The sequence below is a fragment of the Heterocephalus glaber genome, unplaced genomic scaffold (assembly GCF_053883595.1).
Source record: "Heterocephalus glaber isolate CG9 unplaced genomic scaffold, H.glaber_assembly_v1.0 deba00001067, whole genome shotgun sequence".
Classification (NCBI taxonomy): Eukaryota; Metazoa; Chordata; class Mammalia; order Rodentia; family Bathyergidae; genus Heterocephalus; species Heterocephalus glaber.
Window position 1 is genome coordinate 794,127 of NW_028258187.1, and position 21,931 is coordinate 816,057.

At 44.7% G+C, this 21,931-nt stretch overlaps 1 protein-coding gene across 13 annotated transcripts in view; it reads left to right on the forward strand.

Moving 5' to 3' along the window:
- The window catches only part of Nvl (nuclear VCP like), an 81,521-nt gene extending 62,293 nt beyond the window's left edge, over positions 1-19,228 (forward strand). For 10 of the 13 annotated variants that reach the window (XM_013066524.3, XM_013066523.3, XM_087209841.1 and 7 more), the window contains 2 exons: positions 1,639-1,709; positions 9,865-10,232. In XM_013066524.3, coding sequence (XP_012921978.1) covers positions 1,639-1,709; positions 9,865-9,909 — 116 coding nt within the window. In that variant the 3' untranslated portion in view covers positions 9,910-10,232. Of the gene's footprint in view, positions 1-1,638; positions 1,710-9,864; positions 10,233-17,926; positions 18,064-18,359 lie in introns of those variants that run through there. The other 3 variants (XR_002390048.2, XM_013066520.3, XM_021246433.2) reach the window with 3 other exon arrangements.
- The last annotated feature ends 2,703 nt before the right edge of the window (positions 19,229-21,931 follow it).

The window sequence follows — 21,931 nt, forward strand, 5'->3', positions numbered from 1 at the left end:
GCGCTTGTGATGGGCCTGGGCCCAGGCTCCTGCACTGTAAAGTGAACTAAGCAAGAAAAGCCCAAAGCTGTGTTTCCGACTGTGTGATGACTCGGGGCCACAGCAACAGCTTTCCTCACACTTCCCGTTTGGCAGTGTCTGATTTTATCCCAGGGGTGCTGGTGGGGGAAACAGCCTCCCTGTGCTGCATTCCCGCTGCGTCAGGTGCGGGCGCCCCTCCCCTGCTGGGGCTCTGTGGTGGCTCTGCCCCGTCCCAGGACATAGTTGCTTGCAGGGTGCACAGTTCATTTCTTTGTGACGACCTCTGTGCTCCACACCTGTGCATTGCTGTGGACTTAGTCTGTTGGTTTTTCATTCAACAGATTTCCAAAGGAAATCCTCTTTCATATCTGTATCATTTTTCCTTTTTGGCTTTGGCTACCAAGAATCTTTTGTTTACGGTTACATCAGCATATGCTTAGCTTACATTTGTGCACACACGTATTCATTTTGACTTTTTTTTTTTTTTTGGTACTGGGGATCGAACTCAGGACCTTGTGCTTGCACAGCAGACAGCGAAACCACTGAGCTAATTCCCCGGCCCCTCGTATTCATTTTGATGTCCCATGTTTTTTGTTGGTTAATTTTATGATTCAATGATCTCAGCATCTTTTACTGTATATTAAATGAGTTCTTGAGTCGGGAAGGATATAAATAAGCAAAATTATAATTTTTGTGTGAAAAATTTAAAAATCAGGTATACTACCTGAGTGCTAAATCTGGTCATTCTCTTGATATGTGTAGCTATTAAAAATTAACAGCCCCCTGTGCGTGTATTGGTGCTGCCACTAATAATTGTGTTTGGATGATATCCTTGCTTTGTTGTAGCTTTCATTTCTAGCTACCTGGTCTTTACGCTATCTAACTAAAACCAAAATCAGTAATGCCATCCAAGTTCCATTTGATACATTCAACAACACACTTACATTTAGGTAAATATACTCTGGTAATGTCTGTGTAAAATTTACTATTTTAAGTTCTTGTCATGTAAGTTACCATATGAACATTCTTCTCCAAGCCATGGTTAAGTTAGTAATTTTATTTCTCTTACTAAAGAAAATTATAACCTCTAATATAGTATTGTGGTATTCTACATTTATATAAAACAAATCATGATATAACTCCGTAATATCTAAGTACTGTGTATCTTAATGTGCTCTTAAATATGTACTATGGAACACTCTGTTCTATTCTCAGTTAAATTTATTTGAATTGTACTAACAACTATGGTTCTTTTTTTTTTTTTTTTAATTTGGTACCGGGGATCAAAATCAGGTCCTTGCACTTGCGCAGCAGGCGGCGAAACCACTGAGCTAAATCGCCGGCCCAACTATGGTTCTTTTTAATAAATACTGTTCTTGAGTTAAACAGCGCAAAGAGGATCGCCAAAGTATTACCTGCTTAGGAATGATGAGTGCCTTTGCTTGGTACTGTACTAACTCTGATGAGCAGAGTATTACCTGGTTTGATGATTATGCTGAAGAAGAGCCATCCTGTCCCTGATCTCCACGTTCTCTTCAAGGCTTGATGCTTTCCAAGAAAAACTAAGTTATAACACAGTTCATAGGATATACTGTGACGTGTACATTTGCTCTGCAGGTGAGCTCAAGATTAGTCATATGCACTTTGAAGAAGCTTTTAAGAAAGTGAAACCATCTATATCAGTAAAGGTAAGAAACACTGCTCAGTTTCTAGAAGAAAAGGCATCGAAGTGATACCATTAGGTAGGAACTCAGGAATTGTGAAATTATGTCTTATTATTATTAATTATCATGTCTACTATGCCGTGTCTACTTTCTGAAATTTCATGTTACATTTTGACCTGAAAAAAAGCAAGATAGTGGCCTTTATGAATGTTGATAGAGTTCTCTGCTAGATAAAATGGCTCTGGCAGCCCTACCTTCTAAATGCCTCTTCCTGGCAGATAATAAATCACTCAAGGAAACAATAACCTAACTCTCCCGCCTCAAAGCTCTCTTGCTTACAATCCTTCCCACTGAGAAGTTCAAACTTGCCAGTGGATTTAAACATCACCTCTAGGGCTGAGGATTTAGCTCAGTGGTTCCAGCACCTGCCTTGGAAGTGCAAGGTCCAGAGTTCGATCCCCCGTACCAAAAAAAAAAAAAAAAAATCACCTTTGGCTGCAGGCAGACATCTACCTCCACTCCGTCCTGTGTCCGCTCCCCCCACCCCGCCCCGTGCCCCTTGCCCATATAAGAGGTCCCCTAGCCAGCCCCTGGCCTCCGCTCTCGCCATTGTTCGAGACAGCTCAGCACCCTATCCTCTAATAAAGGCCTCGTCTCAGGTGTTCGTGTTTTCGGCTCATTCTCATCCTCGCAAATGTGTTCTTGGGAGATTTTTATTTTGACTGGAAAACAATTCTTACTAGCTTCTCAGACCACAACTTAGGGCAACTGTGTGTGTTTCTACAATCTCATAACTCTTAATCCGTTTTGTTGAAGTATTATTTGAGTTACTATATCTTTTTTGACAAATTTTTCTTATCTTCTTGGAGCTTAAGCATACCCAAACTAAACTGTAACGTTCAAACTTACATTTTAGGAAAGTAAAAATATTTTCACATTAAGGTAGGAAAAGAATGAACAGTCACCCTGACTTCTCACCCAAAATGCCAAGTTTTACCTATTTCTTAACTCTGCTCAGGTGTTGTATTTGTGGTAAGTTTAAAGGGGTTGCTGTTAAGTGGGAATCAGGTTATTTGTGGCATTCCTGAAGACAGGCAGCAGGGAACACCCAGCCCTGAGAAATGCCTGAATTCGATATTGTTGTGGTAAATTTCATCCCTGGAGATTGTACTATTTCCAGAATATACCTTAGCCATTAGGACCTGTTCACAGACAGCATGGTAAGACTTCCCTTACATCGTGAGCCGTTTATTACCTCAGGTTCAGCAGTCATCATAACACAGGATTGAAAACTGAGCCAGAGTCCACAGCTGTTGGGTGGAAAGGCTCTGTGTGTCCTGAGAGTCCACTGTCCTGTCACTTTGACCTAAGGACCTAACCAGCCGGGGACCAGGGCGAGGGTGCTGTCTGCACACTCACGGCCTTTCTCGCTGCAGTAGAGTCACAGTGAGCCTCCCTGCACTCTGTCAGCACCCTTGGAGAAACAGCAGTCTGCCCTCGCCTCTCAGGCTTCTCAGCATACCAGAGAAGATGTTTGTATTTTACTGAACATCTTTGAATGACATGTAGTCAAGGGCCGGGGATTTAGCTCAGTGCCGCTGCCGCTGCCTGCTTCGCAAGGGCCTGAGTTCCATCCCTGGTACCCCCCGCAAAAAAAATGTAGTTTCACTATAAAATGTAGTCTCACTAAGTGAAATCAGAAAGAGTCTTGGAGTTAAATTTGTTTCCCTTGTCATCTGATCAAAAAGGGTCTGGTGGGCTGGGGATTTAGCTCAGTGGTTCTGCCGCCTGCCTCGAAAGCGCCAGGTCCTGAGCTGGATCCCTAGTACCAAAAAGAGGGGGTGCAGATCTGGTGCTAAAGTGTCCTCCCAAAGAAATACTATTTGAAACTGTTTCTTTTTCACTGGAATTATTTTTCTACCCCTACCTGAGTTTTGGGTTTTTACAAACCTTAGGACATTGGTGTAGCTCCACGTTTTCCTCCCATCCTCTGAGCTTACTTTTCACATTGAAGTTTAGCTTACAGATGACAGTGCAAAAGCTTGCATGTACCATTCCTTGAGCTGTGACCAGGGTCACCAGCACTGCATTTGAGGTCAGAGTGTTTCCATCACTGCAGAAATGTGTGTCCTTCGTAGTGAGCTTCTTACCAAATCTCACTTCATGGAATCACTGATCTGATTTCCATGATCGTACCTTTAATTTAGCTTACTGTAGAGCATTCGGTACATGGAATGACAGGGTTTACGCTGGTTTGTGTCTGGCTTCTCTTGCTCAGGTAGTGTCCTTGAGATTCATCTCTGTGGCTTGTTTAGTAGTTTTGTCTTGTTGAACAGTATGCCATTGTCCACGTAAACTGTGGGTTTCTTATCTTTTCACCAGTGGACAATTAGATTGTTTCTAGAGTTTTATGAATAAAACTTTCAGGGTATTTCACACAAACGGGCACATATTTGTAAAATCATATATCTTTATTTCTCCCAAGTAAGTATTGTTATAAAAAATCCACTTGTCAACAAAAGACAGGCTCTCCATTGTGAGAAAAAGAAAAGTTTATTCTATTGAACAGAGACTAGAAATCAGGAATTTTTAGCAGCTAACTGAGAAAAGAGTTTTTATCACATCCACGTGTGGATGGACTGACAGTGGGAGAGAGTTAGTGGCAGCTGGCTGGGAGAGATTTTATCCCTGAGAGGATGGGCTAACACCAGGGGAGAGAGATACTAGCAAGTAACTGGGAAAGGAATTAGGCTTGTATGGGTATTGAAGGGGTTAAGGAATCTGGGATGATATATTTATGGGGTGACAGCTGCCCAAGGATGGCCTGGATAGATACGTATACAGTCACTGGACTTTCTGGCTTCAGGGGTTTGTATGTAAGCCATATTTTTTAGTCCACGTGCCTCACTTACTGGGAAGCTGCTGGTATTTGTTAAAAGCAGCCTGTTTGTTTTTCCCTGTTGATTGAGGGTAGGCCTGACAAGTATCAAGGTAATTGCTGGGTTGTAAAGTACGTGTGTATTTCACTCTGTGGGAACCCTGTAACCTCCTTCCAAAGGGGCTGGTCCATTTGTATCTTAGGAGAGCTCCAGTTGCTCTACTTTGTCAACAATACTTGCATGTATTGTATGCCTTTAGTTTAATATTTTCCTGCATGTGAAATAGTATTTAGTGTATCACTGTAGTTTAAATCTGCATTTTTCCAATGACTAATATGTGGAGCATATTTCTGTTTATTGGTTATATGTGTATCTTATTTTTCACCATCATTTGCTCCCCCCCCAGTGTCAAGGATCGAACTCAGGACCTTGCACTTAGCAAGACAGCCACAGCACCACTGAGCTAAATCCCCGTCCATCATCATTTGCTCTTTATAAAATTTTGAACTATTTCTTCATAATTGAGTTACAGTAAAATTTTATAATTAAACCTGGATTGAAATTTTTATCAGTAATACATATGAGGATATTTTCTCCAAATATATGGTGTGTCATAATATATTTTAAAAAGAATCTTTTGGAGAACAGTAGGTTTTCATTTAGATCATTTTCTTTCCTATGGTTACACAAGTTTGCAAATTTTTTTTTTTAACAATAGTTTTTTAACTTTCTTGTTTGGTTCTATTTTCCATTTCAAATACAGTATCTGTGGAATCTTGTGTCCAGGATCCCAAGATTGTATCAGAGTCTTCCAGTGCTCAGTTTTGTCATGTAAAATGCATTGCATTTACACATAATGTCTACCCATCCTTTTGTGTATTTTAAATCAACTCTAGATAGGTATCATACCCAATACAATGTAAATGCTTACATGCTAGTAATTATTATAGCCTTGTTGTGGTGTTATGGTATTAGGAAATAATGGGGAAAATACACCCTACACATGGATAATACAGAAACAGTTTTTCTCCAAAATATTCTTACTCTGCATTTGGTTGAATCTGCAGATGAAGAATTGGAGAAAGAGAAGGGGCAACTGTAATTTTTTATATTAGTGATGTAGGCTAGGTCATAGTTAACCTTTATCCATGTGGCTCTCCTGGTGTTTGTTGAAGCAACTTTCTGTCCTCAATGAACTACCATATTATTTTTGAAAATGTATTGGCCATATATTCATGATTCTGTTTCTACATTTTTTATTCTTTGGAACTTTTTTTGTTTTTGGTACCAGGGATCGAACTCATATCCTTGCACTTGTGCAGCAGGCGGCGAAACCACTGAGCTAAATCCCCAGCCCATACATTCTTTATCCTTTTCTTTGACTTGTACAGATATCTTTATATCGCTATATCTTTTATCCAGTGTCTTGATTATTCCAGATTTGTAATAAGTCTGGATATTTGGTAGTGTAAGTGCTCCAAATTTGCCCCCCACCCCTGGTCTGTTAAGCCCTTTGTATTTCCATAGAATATTTATCGGTTTCTGGGTGGTTTTTTTGTTTTTTTGGTACCAGGGATCAAACTTGGGACCTTGCACCCATGAGGCAGATAGCAGAACCACTGAGCTAAATCCCCGGCCCAGTCAGTTTCTGTTTTTAAAAGCCGTCTGGAATCCAGGAGTGGTGCCTTATACCTTAATCCCAGCACTATACAGTGCCAAGTTGGGTAACTTAGGACCTAGTGAGACCCTGAGTCTTAAAATAAAAATAATAAAAAGGGCTCAGGATGTAGTTCAGTGTGAAGGCTCTGAGTTCAGTCCCCTGTGTATGTGGGTGGGGGTGCAGGCCCCTGCTGTGATTTTGAAAAGGATTGCATTGAATCTGCAGATTAGTTGGGAAAACAAGAACATCCCTTGGAAGGCTACATGTATATCCTAGTAATGTGATATCCTGGTTCTGTTGCATTCCTTTGAATATCTGGAAACTGCCTTAATGAATAAGAAAGTACTCCTTCTCTTTGGGATTAAAGGCATAGTACGAATTTTGAATCAGTAATATGAAGCAAATAGATACCCAGACTGATTTTTACTGTATTTAATCTTTATAAAAATAAGGAGTAATTTTAAGGCCCAGGGACTTTTTCCTGGTTTGGCAAATCAGTGAGTCTTCAAGGCCCTTCTGGAAGCCATAATGTGGCTGCTTATGGGAGGGAGAGGGAGGACAGCCTGATCTTGCTAAACCATGAATCATGGGAATGCAGTGTCTCAAAAAATTAAATTTGGGGGGGGAGGGGATACCGGGAATCGAACTCGGGTCCTTGTGCTTGTGCAGCAGGCGGCAAAACCACTGAGCTAAATCCCCAGCCCTCAAAAAATTAAATATTAAAAAAACCATAATTTAGGGCCAGGGATTTAGCTCAGTGGTTCCAGCACCTGCCTCACAAGCACAAGGTCCCAAGTTCAATCCCTAGTACCAGAAAATAAAAAATTAAAAATCATAATTTAAAAGGTATAGAAGACCAGGATAGTAAGAAATTTTTTTTAAGTAAGTCTTCATTCTAACAAGACCTGTGCAGAACTAATGTATGCACAGGAGGGAATCTTGGACTAAAACCCCTAATTATTCATTTTCAGCTAACTTATATTTTCTAATATTTCTATAATAAACATCTTGTTATAAGAAAATTATGTATAAAAGTAGATTTTATTTCATCTGGTTCTAAAGGAAACATGCTTACATCATTATGGTGTCTTTAGCAGTGGTGTTGAGAAACAGAAGCCCTGTTATCCTGTGTCAGGTTTAGTTAATTCAGTATTCTTATAATAACTCTCTTATGGGCACTTTTGGAACTATTTGAAAGGTGTTTGAAAAGTTTTAAGTTTAACTCTTCCAGGACTGGTTTTCTATACACTTTACCAGGGTAGGAACAGATAGGCACATTCACACACAGCTGGGGGAAGGTGGGTGTCCATCAGCCCAGCCATTTTGGGTGGCAGAATATCTGCCAAAATTACAATTGCACCAAAAGCTGAGACTCACCACCTTCTTTTTATGAACTTAGAGCTATACACATCCATGAGAAGTTAAAATTTCACTGGAACATTGTATATAGTAACACCTAAGATTGAAATTCCAAATATTTATATAGTAAATTATGATACGTAACTGTACTACAAAGTGAAGGACCTCTCCCAAGGATATTGTTACGTAAAAGGTTAGGAAATATGTCTGTGATATTCTACCATCTATGTAAAAAATAATTATAGCAGTTTTACATAACCAGAAGGAAAATCTAGAAAGACACATTAGTCATGTGGTGGAAAGGAAGAGTGAGTGAGTGTTACCTCATCTCCATTTATAAAAGAACTGGAGGAGGAGATAATTGTGGAGATGCCTGCGACCCTACCGTGACAGCATACTTAAGCTAGATAATAGTCATTCAGGAAGAATCCTCTCCCAGAGCTGAGGTTACAAATTCCAAGTTAGCTATCAACACATAAAATCACTTAACAAAACCTAGAAATACTGAATGTTTAGTAAGAACCAGTTTTTAAAGGTTTCTTACTGAGAGGCCTCCCACCACAGAGGGGTGGAGGTGTGATTAAAACTGCGTCCACTACCAGGGGAAGGGGTGGTTCGGTCTAGGAAAGGTGGGGAGGGGCAGGGCCTTTTACAACTAATCTTCCCTTCGCTGGTCTCCGACCAAAATCAGAACACATCAGCAACCTTTAACCACAATGTCTGTCTTACTGATAACTCCAGATTCTGTATAGAAACCACAAACAAAATTTCCAAAGGAAACCAGTCATTTTCTTCTGTACAGGCATGGGACTCTTCTGAAATTAAGCAAGTGTTTCCATAGGAGACAAATTGCCAGGAAGCAGCATCCTCACATCTGGTATCACATCACATCCTCCAATGACAGACAGCATTTCTCCTTTGATTCCTACCTTCTTCCTGTACCTTAATCTAGTATCAAACTTTCTTTACCCTATAACTCTCTTTAAATACCTCTAACAGTTTTCTTGCTGTTTTAGTTACTTTTCTTATCACTGGGACAATATACTTGACACCTGAAAGGAGATGTTTATTTTGGCTCATGTTTTAGAAGTTTTGGTCCACGTTCGGCAAGCTCAAACATAGAAATCTTATAGTAGAAGGATTCAGGTGGAGAAGAACTGCTCATGTGTGGTAGCCAGGAAGCAGAGCGCTAAAGCGTAGCTGGGAAGGATGATACACTGTTCAGGTCACACCCCCAGTGAACTGCCTTTCCCAACCGGGTCCTACCTTCTAACTGCAAGTAAGCTATAGTGCCCGTACGGTCCAGTCCTCTTCCAAAAGCTTCACCTGTCCGCACATGAGGCTTTTTGGAGACACCTACCTATAAACCATAACATTCTGCCCCTGGCCCCAAAACACCTATGTGGATCTCTTTATTCATATGCATTTAGTCTATCTTTAAGAATCACCAAAATCTTAGTTTGGCCGTTGCTGAAAAGTTCAGGTCCAAAAACCCCTCTGAAACTCAAGGCAAACTCTTAGTGACTCCCTGTAAAAATGAAAAGAAAATTAAACATTTCAATAAAATGGAAAAGGATGAACGTTCCCATACCACAAGGAAGGAATGAGACCAAAGCAATACCAGAACCCAGCAGGGCAAACATTAAATACTCTAGCTCTGTTCAGCAACCAGGGCAAGTTGTGAGACGTGAGGCTTGGGTTCTTTGGGGCTGCCTCCCCTTACTGCCTTTGGCCCTCCTCAGTAGACCTTCCATGGTGCCGGCTTCTCCAGCTTCCAGGGGTCTCCACTGCACTTTGAGCTTTAACTCACAGCTTTGCTCACTGCCTTCCCAGGCACACCTCTTGAAAAATCTGGGTGGAGGCCTCCCCAACCTGACAACAGCAGATCCCTCAGCCAGGGCACCTTAACAAAGTACCATGGACTGGGGACTTAACAGGAGTTTTATTTCCTCACTGGTCTGAAAACCTGCCCTGGACCAAAGTATAAGAACTGGTTTTTCCCAGGCCTCTCATCTCACAGAGGGGGTTCTTTTTGTGTCTTCGCATGGTCTTTCGTCTGCATATCTGTGTTCTAACTACCTCTTCTCATTGGGAGACTGGTTTTTATGGTTAGGGCCCAACCACCGACCTTACCCAACCTAATCAACTCCATAAAGGCCTTATCTGCAAATACAGCCACATTTTGATGTCCTGGGGTTAAGACTTCAGCGTATGAACTTGTGGGCCACCATTCTGTTCAGAGCCCTTGCTTAGCTCTTGTGTTCTGCCTTCCCTCCCCAAGGATCAAAAAATGTATGAAGCTCTTCAGCGATCCCTCAGCCAGTGACATCTCCCGCAGCCAGCGTGGTGAATCCAGCACATCGAGCCAATCAGTCCAGGTGCTCTGAGATGCCTGCCCTCAGCTCAACATAGATGTCTCATGGAAGCATTTTATTTTCAAATTAATAGGGACAAGCTGAAGCTGAAGATTCTTCAATCTGGCAGACTTTCTGGGAAAACTCCCCACATCTTTTTTTTTTCTTTTTTGTACCAAGGCTTGAATTCAGGACCTTGCGCTTGCGAGGCAGGCAGCGGAACCACTGAGCTAAATCCCCAGCCCCAACTCACCACACCTTTAAGAAAAATAAATTTCTAACTGGTGAAATAAAACTTTACTCAAAATTTTTAATTTGATACAACTCCCCCCCTTGGAACCTCTGTAAGTAGCTAGTCTTATGTCCATTACCCTAAATACTTTCATGTAGAATTCCTGCCCACCACGATATTCTTCTCCGTAACCTACCATCAGAGTCAGGAAATTAGTACTGATACATTGCTGTTGGGTCCTAATCCATAGGACCCACTCAGGCTTCTCCAGCTGTCCCAATAATACCTTCAGCAAAAGGACCCAGTTTAGAACCAGCGATTCTAGTGAGTTGCGGAGGCTGGAGTTCCTGACAGAAGTCTCATTCCTCTGGCTTGACTCAGTACTTTTGAAGGCCCTGCTTATTACTTTCAGAAGGCTTCAGTGTGCATTTCTATGATGTGTCCTCACAACTGATTCACATGCATATTCATTAGGGTTGTCATGAAGCAATGCCTTGTGCTTCTCTGCATCCTCTAATATTAAAGTACAAATAATGATCATTTTTCTAAAATCCTTTGATACAATTTTAGCTACTTCAGTGGATTGTAGTTTGAACATACTCTTAGATTCTGACCTATTCAAATGCTTTGCGATTTACTGTTACAGGGAGACTTATCAGACTACTTGGGAAGCAACTAAGACTTAAGCTATGACCACCCAGTTATCCCAGCATAAATGGGCATTTATTCTATGGTGGGTTTCTACTCTTGGTTCTCATTTGGTTATTTTTCTGCCTACTCTGAGTCAGTCTCTGGTGCCTCACATAATATCCTTGCTCTATCAAAATTGGAACATGGTTTATAAAGTCTCCATGGGCCCGGGGATTTATCTCAGTGGCACCATGCCTGCCTTGCAAGTGTAAGGTCCTGAGTTTGATCCCTGGTACCAAATAAAGTCTCCTTGCTGCTTGCCTCGATAAACTTTGTTACCTATGATTATTAGTCTCCAAACTATCAGTCCCAAACCATTTCCTCACCTCCATCTACTCAAAAAGATTAACACTCTTAAAGTCTAATAAGTCCCTAGTATAAGACTGCTTGCTGGCTGTGCCCACTTGTCTCCTAATGACTACCGAGGCATATCCTGCAGAGACATTCATTCATTCATTCATTCATTCATTCATTTATTTATTTATTTATTGGTACCAGGGATCAAACTCGGGTCCTTGCACTTGTGCAGCAGGCGCAAACCACTGAGCTAAATCCCCAGCCCAGAGCCTTTTGGTTGGACAATTCATACAGCATCTTTACACTGTCATTGATGGAACCTTTGCTGCTCGACCCCTATTACTCCTAACAGTTCTCTTATACAAATACAGCCAAATTTAAACCACTTATGATAACTTTTTGGGCCAGTATTTTCAGACTTCTTTGTCACCGGAGCTCCAGTGTGCATGCAGGCCATAGATAACCCTCAATACTGTCAAACCTATGGGCAGTGTCACTCCCTGTAACTTTACCTGTATCTTAGACTGCAAGTCTAGAGGCTGAATTCTCCAACACAGTGGTTCCTCAAAATCAATCTCAATCTGCCTTCAACAGACCTGCTGAACACAATAAAAATTCTGGCTTCTGATGTCGAGAAAGACCATCCTCTTAAGTCTCAGCCCCTGGATAACCACTGTTAGCTATACTCTTAACTGCTTATAGGCAATACATCACTTTGTCAATCACAGACACTTGTTTTTTCTTTACTCACAGAGGTAGTACTTTGAAGAAAACAAGGCCCAAGGCATGTGTCAGCCACAACTTTACTCTTTTCACCCATTAACAGGAATGACATTTGCTCTTTGATACTTCTTCAGAGCAACCCCCAGTACTTTCATAACTGATACACATCAACTTTTCTATCTTGATCTTGCTACTTACTGCCCTGAGTGTGTTCTTTGCAGGAATCAAGTCTTCCTGTGCTTTCCTCCCAACTGGACAAGTGGTTTGGTTTTGTTTTCTGGACAGGTGTTTGTACCATAGCTTTTCTAGCCCCTGATACGTTGTTCCTAACAACCAGCCTTTCCCTTCCCTTTCTACCTTCATTTGACCAAAAATCAATGATTACTCTAATTCCTGTAGGAATTGCCACAGGGATAAGAACAGGAGCTACAGGACTACACTTTGACCACCTCTGCCTCATGCTTGCTGAAGACCTTATCCTAGTCTCTGCTGCCTTAAAGGTCTTACAAGATCAAATAGATTCCCTAGCTGTGGTGTCCCTTAAAAGTCACAGAGGTTTAGATAACACTAACTAAAGCATGGGGAAGTCTCTGCCTGGCTTTGGAAGAATAATACTATTAGTATATCTACCAGTCAAATGTTGTACAAGCTGTAAATACCCTCAAAGATGAGGCATCCCACTTAAGTGAATAAGGGCTAACCAGTTGCCTCTCTTAAAGGCATCCTTGGGGATGGCTTTCCTGGCTGTCTCTCTTGGCAAGCAGGGAATTCGGCCATAATCAACTACTGAAGACCCCAAGTATGCCCCTTCCAACTCAGCCCTGAAAGAGGTGGCTCAGCCTTTCCACCTTCTAGCCACCAGCTCACCCAGACTCCATGGAAGATCATTAAATCCTATACAAGAAATTAATCTGTAGGTAGGAATGAAGACTGCTCTCGGAGGCAGCTTCAGAAGAAGAGATCATCAGGCCCTCAATATCCCATAAAGATTTAGGGGATTGGGCCGGGGATTTAGCTCAGTGGTTCTGCCGCCTGCCTCACAAGCTCAAGGACCCGAGTTCGATCCCCAGTACCAAAAAAAAAAAACACCACCCAGTGAAGGGACCCAGCCAAGCTGCTCATTGGCAGGAGTCATAGCTCAAAGTAAATACTCAGTCCCGCCCCATACCCTCAGGTTTAAAGTCCTTGGTATCAAGCTTCCTAAGGCCATGAGCTTTTCTCACTGGCCCGCTTCCACCTTGTGGACTGTACATTTTTTCTTCCAAATCTTTGATCTTGCAGCCACTTCTGGGTGTCATGCTCAATTCTTTGCTTAGGACAGTGGTGGCAAACCTGTGACACAAGTGCTGCAATGGGCTGTTTATCATTGAAAAGTTCTAAAAGGTTCTCCATCACTGGCTTAGGACATCAGGAATCTGTACAAGACCTCCAATCCTATGACATCCCGATTCACCCTTGCTCCCACCTCGTGAGGGGAAACTAGGGTTGCTTCTGCTAACACAGACCCGTCATTCTCAGCTAAACATCCCTCAGTGTGCTGAGTTCCATCAGTCTAATTGCACACAGACTTATAATCTGACATCATCACCCTTTGGCATCTGCCTTTCCTCTTTTTTTTTTTTTTTTTTTTTTTGCCTTTCCTCTTTTTAAAACACGAATCAGCCCTTGTGTTTCCACTTCCCCAAATGATCCTGCCACCCACTGGCCATCGTTCACTAAAATACCATCTCCTGAGAAGATCTACAGAATCCTGCTGCTTCTGCTTATACTATGAGTTATTCTGACTCGCCTCACTCGTTACGTTGGTTGTTGAAGCCTGAGGTGGAGATTCTCAGTGGCAGGGCCCCTTGTTCTCTTTTGGGTCCCAAACACATGACAATGAGAAGGAAGTAACTATTTAATTGGATGGCTTAATGGCACAGACCAGTTAGTATTGGAGAGAGTTGATGAAACCAGGGCTTCTCAGCAGTCTGAAGAGAAGCTGGCGAGGCTTAGAGGTAGCTGCCTCTGACCTTTAAGTTACTGCTGGTCAGAGCCATGTGAGCAGCAGTTCTGTCATGCTGAGGGCCACGGGGCCACAGCATAGAAGGAAAACAGTTTTTCCAATTTAAAAAAGCTATTTACAAAGGGAATCCAGCTGAGAGTAGTGGCACATGCCCATAATTCCAGCATTCAAGAGGCTGAGGCAGGATTGCTGCAAGTTTGGGGCTGTCTGGGCTGTATAGTGAGTTAAAGGGCAGCCTGACAGACCCTGTCTCAAAAAAGGGGGATCAAAAGCTAGATAATGCAGCCTTGAGCCTTGCTTCATGTCTGATCTTTTTCAGCAATCTAATCTCCCCTCACTGAGAACTTGGACATAAAGGCCCAGTCTGGTTCTCAGATGCCTTACTGTGTGGCCCAGTTCAATCACAGTGAACAAGCAGTTGTCTGTGTGCACTGATTTCTCACATCAGGTGGCACGGGTTGGGAGCATCTGTGTTTGACAGAATGCTTTGCTGTGGTCTGGCAGCATGGGCTGGAGGAGATGGAGATGAACTTGTGAACATTAACTGTACTCGTATATGGCAACTGAAGGCATGTTCATCATGCACGTTTGGAATGTATATGTGGGGGGTCCCATGGAGTGTCTATTGTTGTGGGTGCAGTGATGGCAGTGTTGCCATGCTCAAGCAGGTACCGAGGCTGCTCATGTGCTTGGCCACCCCTTCAGCAACCATCCACTCACACCCAGTCTTGTTCCATCTGTTCCTTTCCTCACTACCCCTTACTTACCCTGTATAATTTTAAGCAAATCCCAACTATCACTTAGTCCATATGTAGTTGATGTGATTTTTTTTTTTTTCCAGTTCTAGGGATCAAACTCAGGACCTCGCACTTTTGAGGCAGGTGTGGTGCCACTGAGCTAAATCCCTGGCCCTGATAAGTGATTTTTGAATGGATAGGTGAAGGTGAAGAAATAGGCATCCTATTTTTTAGACTTGAAGAAAAAGACTTTAAAAAATGGGCAAATGTCTAACTCTTGGGACATGAAAGAACTCTTGCATCTCTCCTGGGGCCGCATCAGATGAGTGTTGGCACTAGTTTTTAATCTTACTGGATTCTAGAGAGCGACAGATACTGTTTTACAAGACTACACCTGGAAATGCAGCACTGTTCTGTCTGGATGTGGCTGGGCAAAGTGTTGCCTACAGTCAATTACTTCCTTCCCTGAGCCATGCCATGCTAGTGCTGCCAAAGGCCTTCAGCCGAATGTCATCAGCACTGCTCAGCAGAGCACAAGAATCAGTGAGGGTTCAAAACTACTCACTCGACCTTGTGCAGACCCACTGTGTCCACGTCCCCAGCTGACTGTGTTCCATGACAGGGAGACCCAGGTTACAGATGTGTGAAGATAAAGATGAGACCCCAACCTCGGGCCCAGACAAGTGCACTGCCGAGAAGTGCGCACTAGTGGGAGAAGCACGGTGTGGAGCCTGTGGAGCTCGTGGAGCCGGAGCCTCACTCAGGCTGCCCCCGCCTGGGTTTCAGCGGTCCGTAGCCGACTGCCACCTGGGGTGGTGTCCCTGCCAGTGCTCATGGCTACTCCCCAGCACACAGAAGCAGGACCACGAATGTGGCCATCAAAGGTGACACCTCCAGGAGTGTCGGGGGACGGAGCTGTGAGGACAAGAGGCTGGAAAGGACAGGAGCCTCGGGCTCCATGACGTCTCGTGGTCTTGAAGACGCAGCCCCAGGATTGGAAAGGGCAGGGACTCAGCATAGGCTTCTCAGGACGTGGGTGTGGGCAGGGATTTCCACACCAGGGCCCCTCGTGCTCTGAGGTCTGGATTGCAGGAAAGGAGGGTGATGGAAGGACAGACAAGGAACACATCTGATCACACAGACATCATCCCAGCTGGGCACGGTCTCAACACTGTGGTCCAGCTGCTGGGAGGGCTGAGGCCGGAGGATCACTGGAGCCCAGGAGTTCAGGGCCAGCCTGGGAAGCACAGGAGACTCCATGTCAGTCAATCACCCCAACCCATCTGACAGGAGCTTAGAGGCCAGTGTTAGGGAAGTGTTCAGAGGGGTGGTCTTGCCCAGGCTGGGCCATGGCTGACTTCTCCCCTTTAGCTGCCTTCCTGTGAGTCCTAGGAATCACTTCAGCAGCTGAGCTGAGAGCAGCTGAGCAGGGGGCACTGCCACCCTGCCCTGGGCCAAAGCCTGCTCTCCAGGCCCCAGCCTTGCAGGTCCCTTCCTGGGCACTGGAGTCCTCGCTCCTTCCCTGAGTCACCTGCTTTTGCATTGTGACCCCCAGGGCCATGATGTCAGCCTTCACTCTGAACTTTGGTCAAGCGCTCTGCTCCCTGAGGACAGGGCTGCTCAGTGGACAGCCCTGCCCGGCATTGCTGCTCTCCAGCCTGGGGCACGGGGCTGTGTCACTCTCTCCATCTGTAACTGGAGCTTGGTGACACAGCTCTCGGAGCTGGCCCGGCCCTGAAGCCTAGGTCCCTGGACTGAGGGGAAGCGTGGAGAGTGGGGTTGGAGGACAGACCCTTCACAGCCCCTCCTTCCACGCTGCCATCAGGACGGTGACACTGGGCACAGAGGACGTCCTAGTTCCCTTTGCATCCGGGCTGCCTCTGCTCCCACCCTCAGCAGACCGTCAGGGTCCCCAGGAGCAGCCTCCAGCAGGAGGGACAGGGCTGGTGACTGTGCAGCTCACCTTCCTCGGCCTCAGAGACTGTTGAAGTCTCACCGGGAGTGGATAAGGCAAAACCCAGAGCGAATGTGCAGTGGATGCGAGCCCTGAGGAGACACCGGGAGCTGCAGTGGGACTGTGTGAGGGGTCACCTATCCACGGGTTGCAGACTGCCTGGGTGTGGGACACCTGAGCTGCCCACAGGGCTGCCTGCCTGCCCCCTTCCCCACAGCCAGGCTTCTCCACGGACACAGTCACTGTCCCAGCCTTGAGTCGGGCCCGTGCTGAGGCCGGGCTTCCTCACACATGGTGCTGAGAGGAGGGCTGAGTGGAGTGTCGAGGAGCTGCCTGGCGGGCCTGGCCTGCTGTCCGCAGGGAGGGAGCCACCAAGGCCAGCTCAGGCTTGTCCTGAGTGCGGGCACATGCTCACCCACTGCCTGGGACACCGGTGGGAGGTGGCTTCCCAGGCCTGTGTGTGACATGAGCGCCTGTGGCCCGTGGTCTCTGCTCCTCTTTCCTCCTCTGCTCTCGGTGCACTGACCCCTGCCACTCTTGCAGGCGCTGTTTTGAAATCCCAGCCTCACTGGGCCATTCCAGCCCTAAGACAAACATCTGTGCAGATGTGGCACCTGGCTCCCAAGTCCTGTCCATGTGCACTGTAATAGGTACACAGGTGTGGGTCACCCGGACCCCGCCTTCAGGTCCCTTTGCAGGTGGATCCTACTGAAGCACACCTTCCCTTGCCAGCACTGAGAGGGCACAGGCCCCATAGGTGGTGCAGGGCAGAGCCAGCCTGGGAGGTGGCAGGTACCCCAGGTGTGTCCCCAGCAGGGGAGCAGCATCCACTGGTCTCTCCAGCTGCCCAGGCAGAGTGACTCAGGGGGGCGGACATTCCCCAGATCCTCTGTGGGCCCCTCCATTCCACTCATGTCTGCTACCCACCTTTGCTCCTTTGGTGTGAAACTGGCCTTCTGTTGTGTGCACTCATGGCAGAGATGGGGTTGTGCTGAAGAAAACAGTAAGTGCTCACGTCACACTCAGACACAGTGGGGCTTCCCAGGTGCTGGGCATAGAGTTTCCGCTCAGAGGAAGCAGAGGCCCTGGGGGTGGTGCCCAGCAGGGAGAATGCACTTACTACCCCTGCACCATCACTGCAGAAGGCAGCAGGGAATGTGTATGGATGTGTATTCTACCACAGTTATAACCTTTCCACAAGAGACAGGCAGAGAGGGAGAGAGACAGAGGATGAGACAGGGTTTGAGCAGCAAGGATCAGATGCTATGGTTTGGGACAGCTGTGACTTTCCTCTTGCTGTGTGCATGGAGCCGGATGACACTCCCATACCTTGTTATTCCCCTGGCAATAGGGACCAGCAGGACAGGACCACAGCCCCTGGGTGCCACTGATCTGAGCCTGCCTGGGCCAGTCTCCACAGCATCTGACGGCGGGAGGTCCTTGGCAGATGTGGGCAGAGGAGCCATCTGCTGGACATAGCCCGTGAAGGTCTGACTTAGGTCCCCAGTGCTGCTCTAATATGGTCCTTGCTGGAACATGGGACCAGGTCTAGAGTGAGGCTCTTGACCGGCCCCTCATCCTCATCCTGGGCAAGGGGTGGAGTGTGGGGTTGAGGTGCTCAAGACATTCACATGTTCACTTGTCTTTTTGCTTGCCACAAGGGGCACTGGCTGGCAGTAGCTTGGCCTCTGAATGATCTAAATTGGGCTTTTCACAACTATGGTGCTTGGAAAGAATGTATCTGAGCTGGCTCTGAAAATCCTTGTTTGTCCTGTTCTGACTAGTGTCTCAGCCCCTGAGAACTTCTGGGAAGATGGCAGAGTGGTGAGCAGCAGAGAAAGAGACTCTCTGAGATCTGGTGTCCTGACATTGGAATATAGCAGCATGAAGAGGAGAGAAGTGGGTTCCTGGGACCAGGAAGGATCTGAAATGAGAAACTGAAGTCCATGGGGAGAGTGGAGAGATACTTCAATGAAAAAGAGGAAGGTAGCAGGTGGTGCTTTGTCCTCGAGTCCAGACTCATGGCGTAGAAAGGGCAGGTCGAACCTGCAGACACATGGTGATTACTGGCGACCCCAGAGGCCTCCACGAAGAAACACACCTGTGGAACTGAGCAGTGGACACAGCTGACTGCAGTAGCTGGTGAATTATTCAGGTTCAGAGATGTCTCACCAAGGAGAGGACGCTTGGCCAGTAGCCATCTTGGAGAGGGGCCAACTGAGCTCAGAACTCAGAACACCTAAGGGCGGGCTCCATCTAGTGGCTCCTGGTGTCATGGTGAAGGTGCCAATCTCACATTGGCAGGAGGTCAGGAAGCGGAGTTCAAGTCAGCAGGAGGCACACAGATAGTTCTGGGCTCAATAAATCCAGTTCCAGCCTCATTGTCAGAAATAAGCGTGAACTTCAGTGGAACTGAAGGTCCAGGCTTGCTAGGAAATCTACAGCTTGCCTTCTGGGATTAAACAAGTGCATTTGTACTCTCTACCCCTGCTGTCTACCAGTGACAGCAGAGATATGCCGTGAATCGGACGTTTTTCTTTTTTTCCTTATTTTCTTTTTTCTCTTTTTTGGCTTTTGTTCTAGTTGTGTTCTGGTTTTAGATTGTTTGTTCTTGTTTTTACACAAGTGTGAACATGGTCTATTTTTTGTTGTGGTTCTGTTTTGTTCTCGTTTTTATTTTTTCCTTCTCTCTTTCCTCCCGTCTTCATCAGTTTCCCAAACTTTGTATTATCTTCCTTTGTGCTTCAGCCTTGCTTCTAATCTCTTCTATTTCTCTATTTTCCCCCCAAAACCCTTTTATTTTTTTTTGCTACCAGGGATCGAACTCGGGTCCTTGCGCTTGTCCAAAACCCTTTTAAAATCTTCTCTCCTTAGGGTAAAATCACCATTTTGAGGGCTTAATTATTGCATACAATTTTCTGGTTTTAGATTTTGTTATATAACCACAAATCTAGTTTATATGGTTAAAGGTGGCAAATTAATAGTTACCAGTTTGTCATTTTCTAGGCTGTGTTTGATGCTATAGTTACTGCTGACTGTACTTTAGCCAAAGTAACATAATTGTGTTAATCAGTTGTTCTTCCTGATATACCAAGGCTGAGATTGCCTAAGGATCTTGCAACAGACTCAAAACCCAAAAGCCAGCTAAACCTGGAAGACATCTCTGAGGAGTAGTCATTTCCTAAGGGTTCTGAATATTGACAATAAAGTTACTCGCTATAAGAAATCTACAGGCATCAACCCAGTAATTAAACTAAAAAAAGAAAATGAGAAGACACTTAAACAAGATTCAACACCCCCCACAACTTTCAGCTCACCAAAGGCAAACGCTGGAGGCAATGAGGTGGAACAATTCAAAAGCCACCCACCTGGACTCTCTGAAATGGTAACGAAAGAAGTAACACACCAGATGAATGAAGCTCTAGAAAAATTCAAAGCAGAAATAATTTCTCAGCTAACTAGAGAGATGGTGAATAGAATGAAAAACATACTTAGTGACTCTAGAGGAGATACAGAAAAAAAAAAAAAAATAGAGGAGTTAAGGAAAATGATGGAAACCATGAATACCCAGTATAGGAGAGAAATGCAATCCATGTAACAGAGTTAAATAAGATAAACAGGAGATCAAAAATGCCATTGAAAGTATATGTAGCGGAATGAGCCAATGTGAGGACAGAATATCAGATATAGAAGACAGGACTGTGGTTAGCGATCAGGGAAAAAGAGTTCTTAAAAACAGCAAGGGACCATGAGAATCAATCCAGCAGCTGCTAGATGATGTAAAGAAGAGTAACATAAGATTGATCAAAGTCAATGAAAAGGCAGGAGACAGGATAAATAACATAAAAAACATATTCACAGAAGTAACGGCAGAAAACACCCCAAACAGGGAAAAAGAATTTGACATACAGGGCTGGGGATTTAGCTCAGTGGTTTCGCTGCCTGCTACGCAAGCGTAAGGACCCGAATTCGATCCCCAGTACCAAAAAAAAAAGAATTTGACATACAGATAAATGAGGCATATAGAACTCCAAATAGCCATGATCAAAAAAAAATAAAACTTCCCCAAGGAATGTAATAGTCAAGATTCCAGAAATTTAACACAAGAACAGAATAGTAAAATCTGTTAGAGAAAAGAAACAAATCACCTATAAAGGAAAGCCCGTCAGAATCACAGCAGACTTCTTAACCCAAACCCTCAAGTCAAAGAGACCTTGGAGTGAAGTATTTCAAGCCCTAAAGGAAAACAACCTCCAACCCAGACTGATGTATCCTGCAAAACTATCTTTCAAAATTGATGGAGAAATAAGCTACTTCCATGACAAAGAACACTTGAAGAAATTCATGAGTACCAAAGCAGCACTCCAAAGGGCTCCGAAAGATATTCTACAAAGAGATAACAAGGATTACAAGTCTAAGAACCACAACAAAATGAACCCACCAGGCAAGGCAGGAAATTAAAGAGTTGGGCCGGGGATTTAGCTCAGTGGTTCTGCCGCCTGCCTTGCAAGCACAAGGTCCCAAGTTTGATTCCTGGTACCAACACACACACACACACACACACACACACACAAAATTAAAGAGTAGGGCTGGGGATTTAGCTCAGTGGTTCCGCCACCTGTTTCACAAGCACAATGTCCAGAGTTCAATCCCCAGTACCCCTCTCCCCAAAAAAAGAAATTAAAGAGGAAAGAAGGAAGGCAACAGCAGAAAAATAACATGACAAAGGTAAGACAATACATATCAGTTAGAACCATCAATGTTAATGGTCTCAGTTCACCAATCAATAGAAACAGACTGGCAGAACCTGGAAAAAAGTAGGGGTAGCTATTCTATTTGCAGACAAAGTGGATTTCAACCCAAGACTAATTAAGTGATTCACCTGCCTCAGCAGCATAGTGCAGGAAGAGCTGGGGTGGGCTGGCTGCAGAACAGTTCCTGCCCTTACAGGAACCCCCACAGCTGAGAGTGACAGAACAGACTCTCCCGAGGAAAACCTCAGGTATTAGAACATTAGAAAGAGGGCTCTGAATTTGATCAAAATGCCATTGTAAAGGTCTTCTGTACATCATAGACTTTGCATTAGACCTGGATTTGAACTTTGGTTGTATGATTTTACACAAGGTACCTATTCTTTCCCTTTTATTTTTTTCCTCATAGCACAAGGCAGGCAATACTCATGTGAGCTCTCAGCAATCCACAGAGACCAGCACAGTGCCTGGCACAGGACAGGACCCCATCAACTTCGTCACCCCAAGCAGAAGTCATGGGTGGAGGCAGCCATATTTATGGACCGTGTCCTGCAGTCCTCAAATAGTTGGGGTCTTAACATGTAATTTGTGAAGTAGGACAAGTT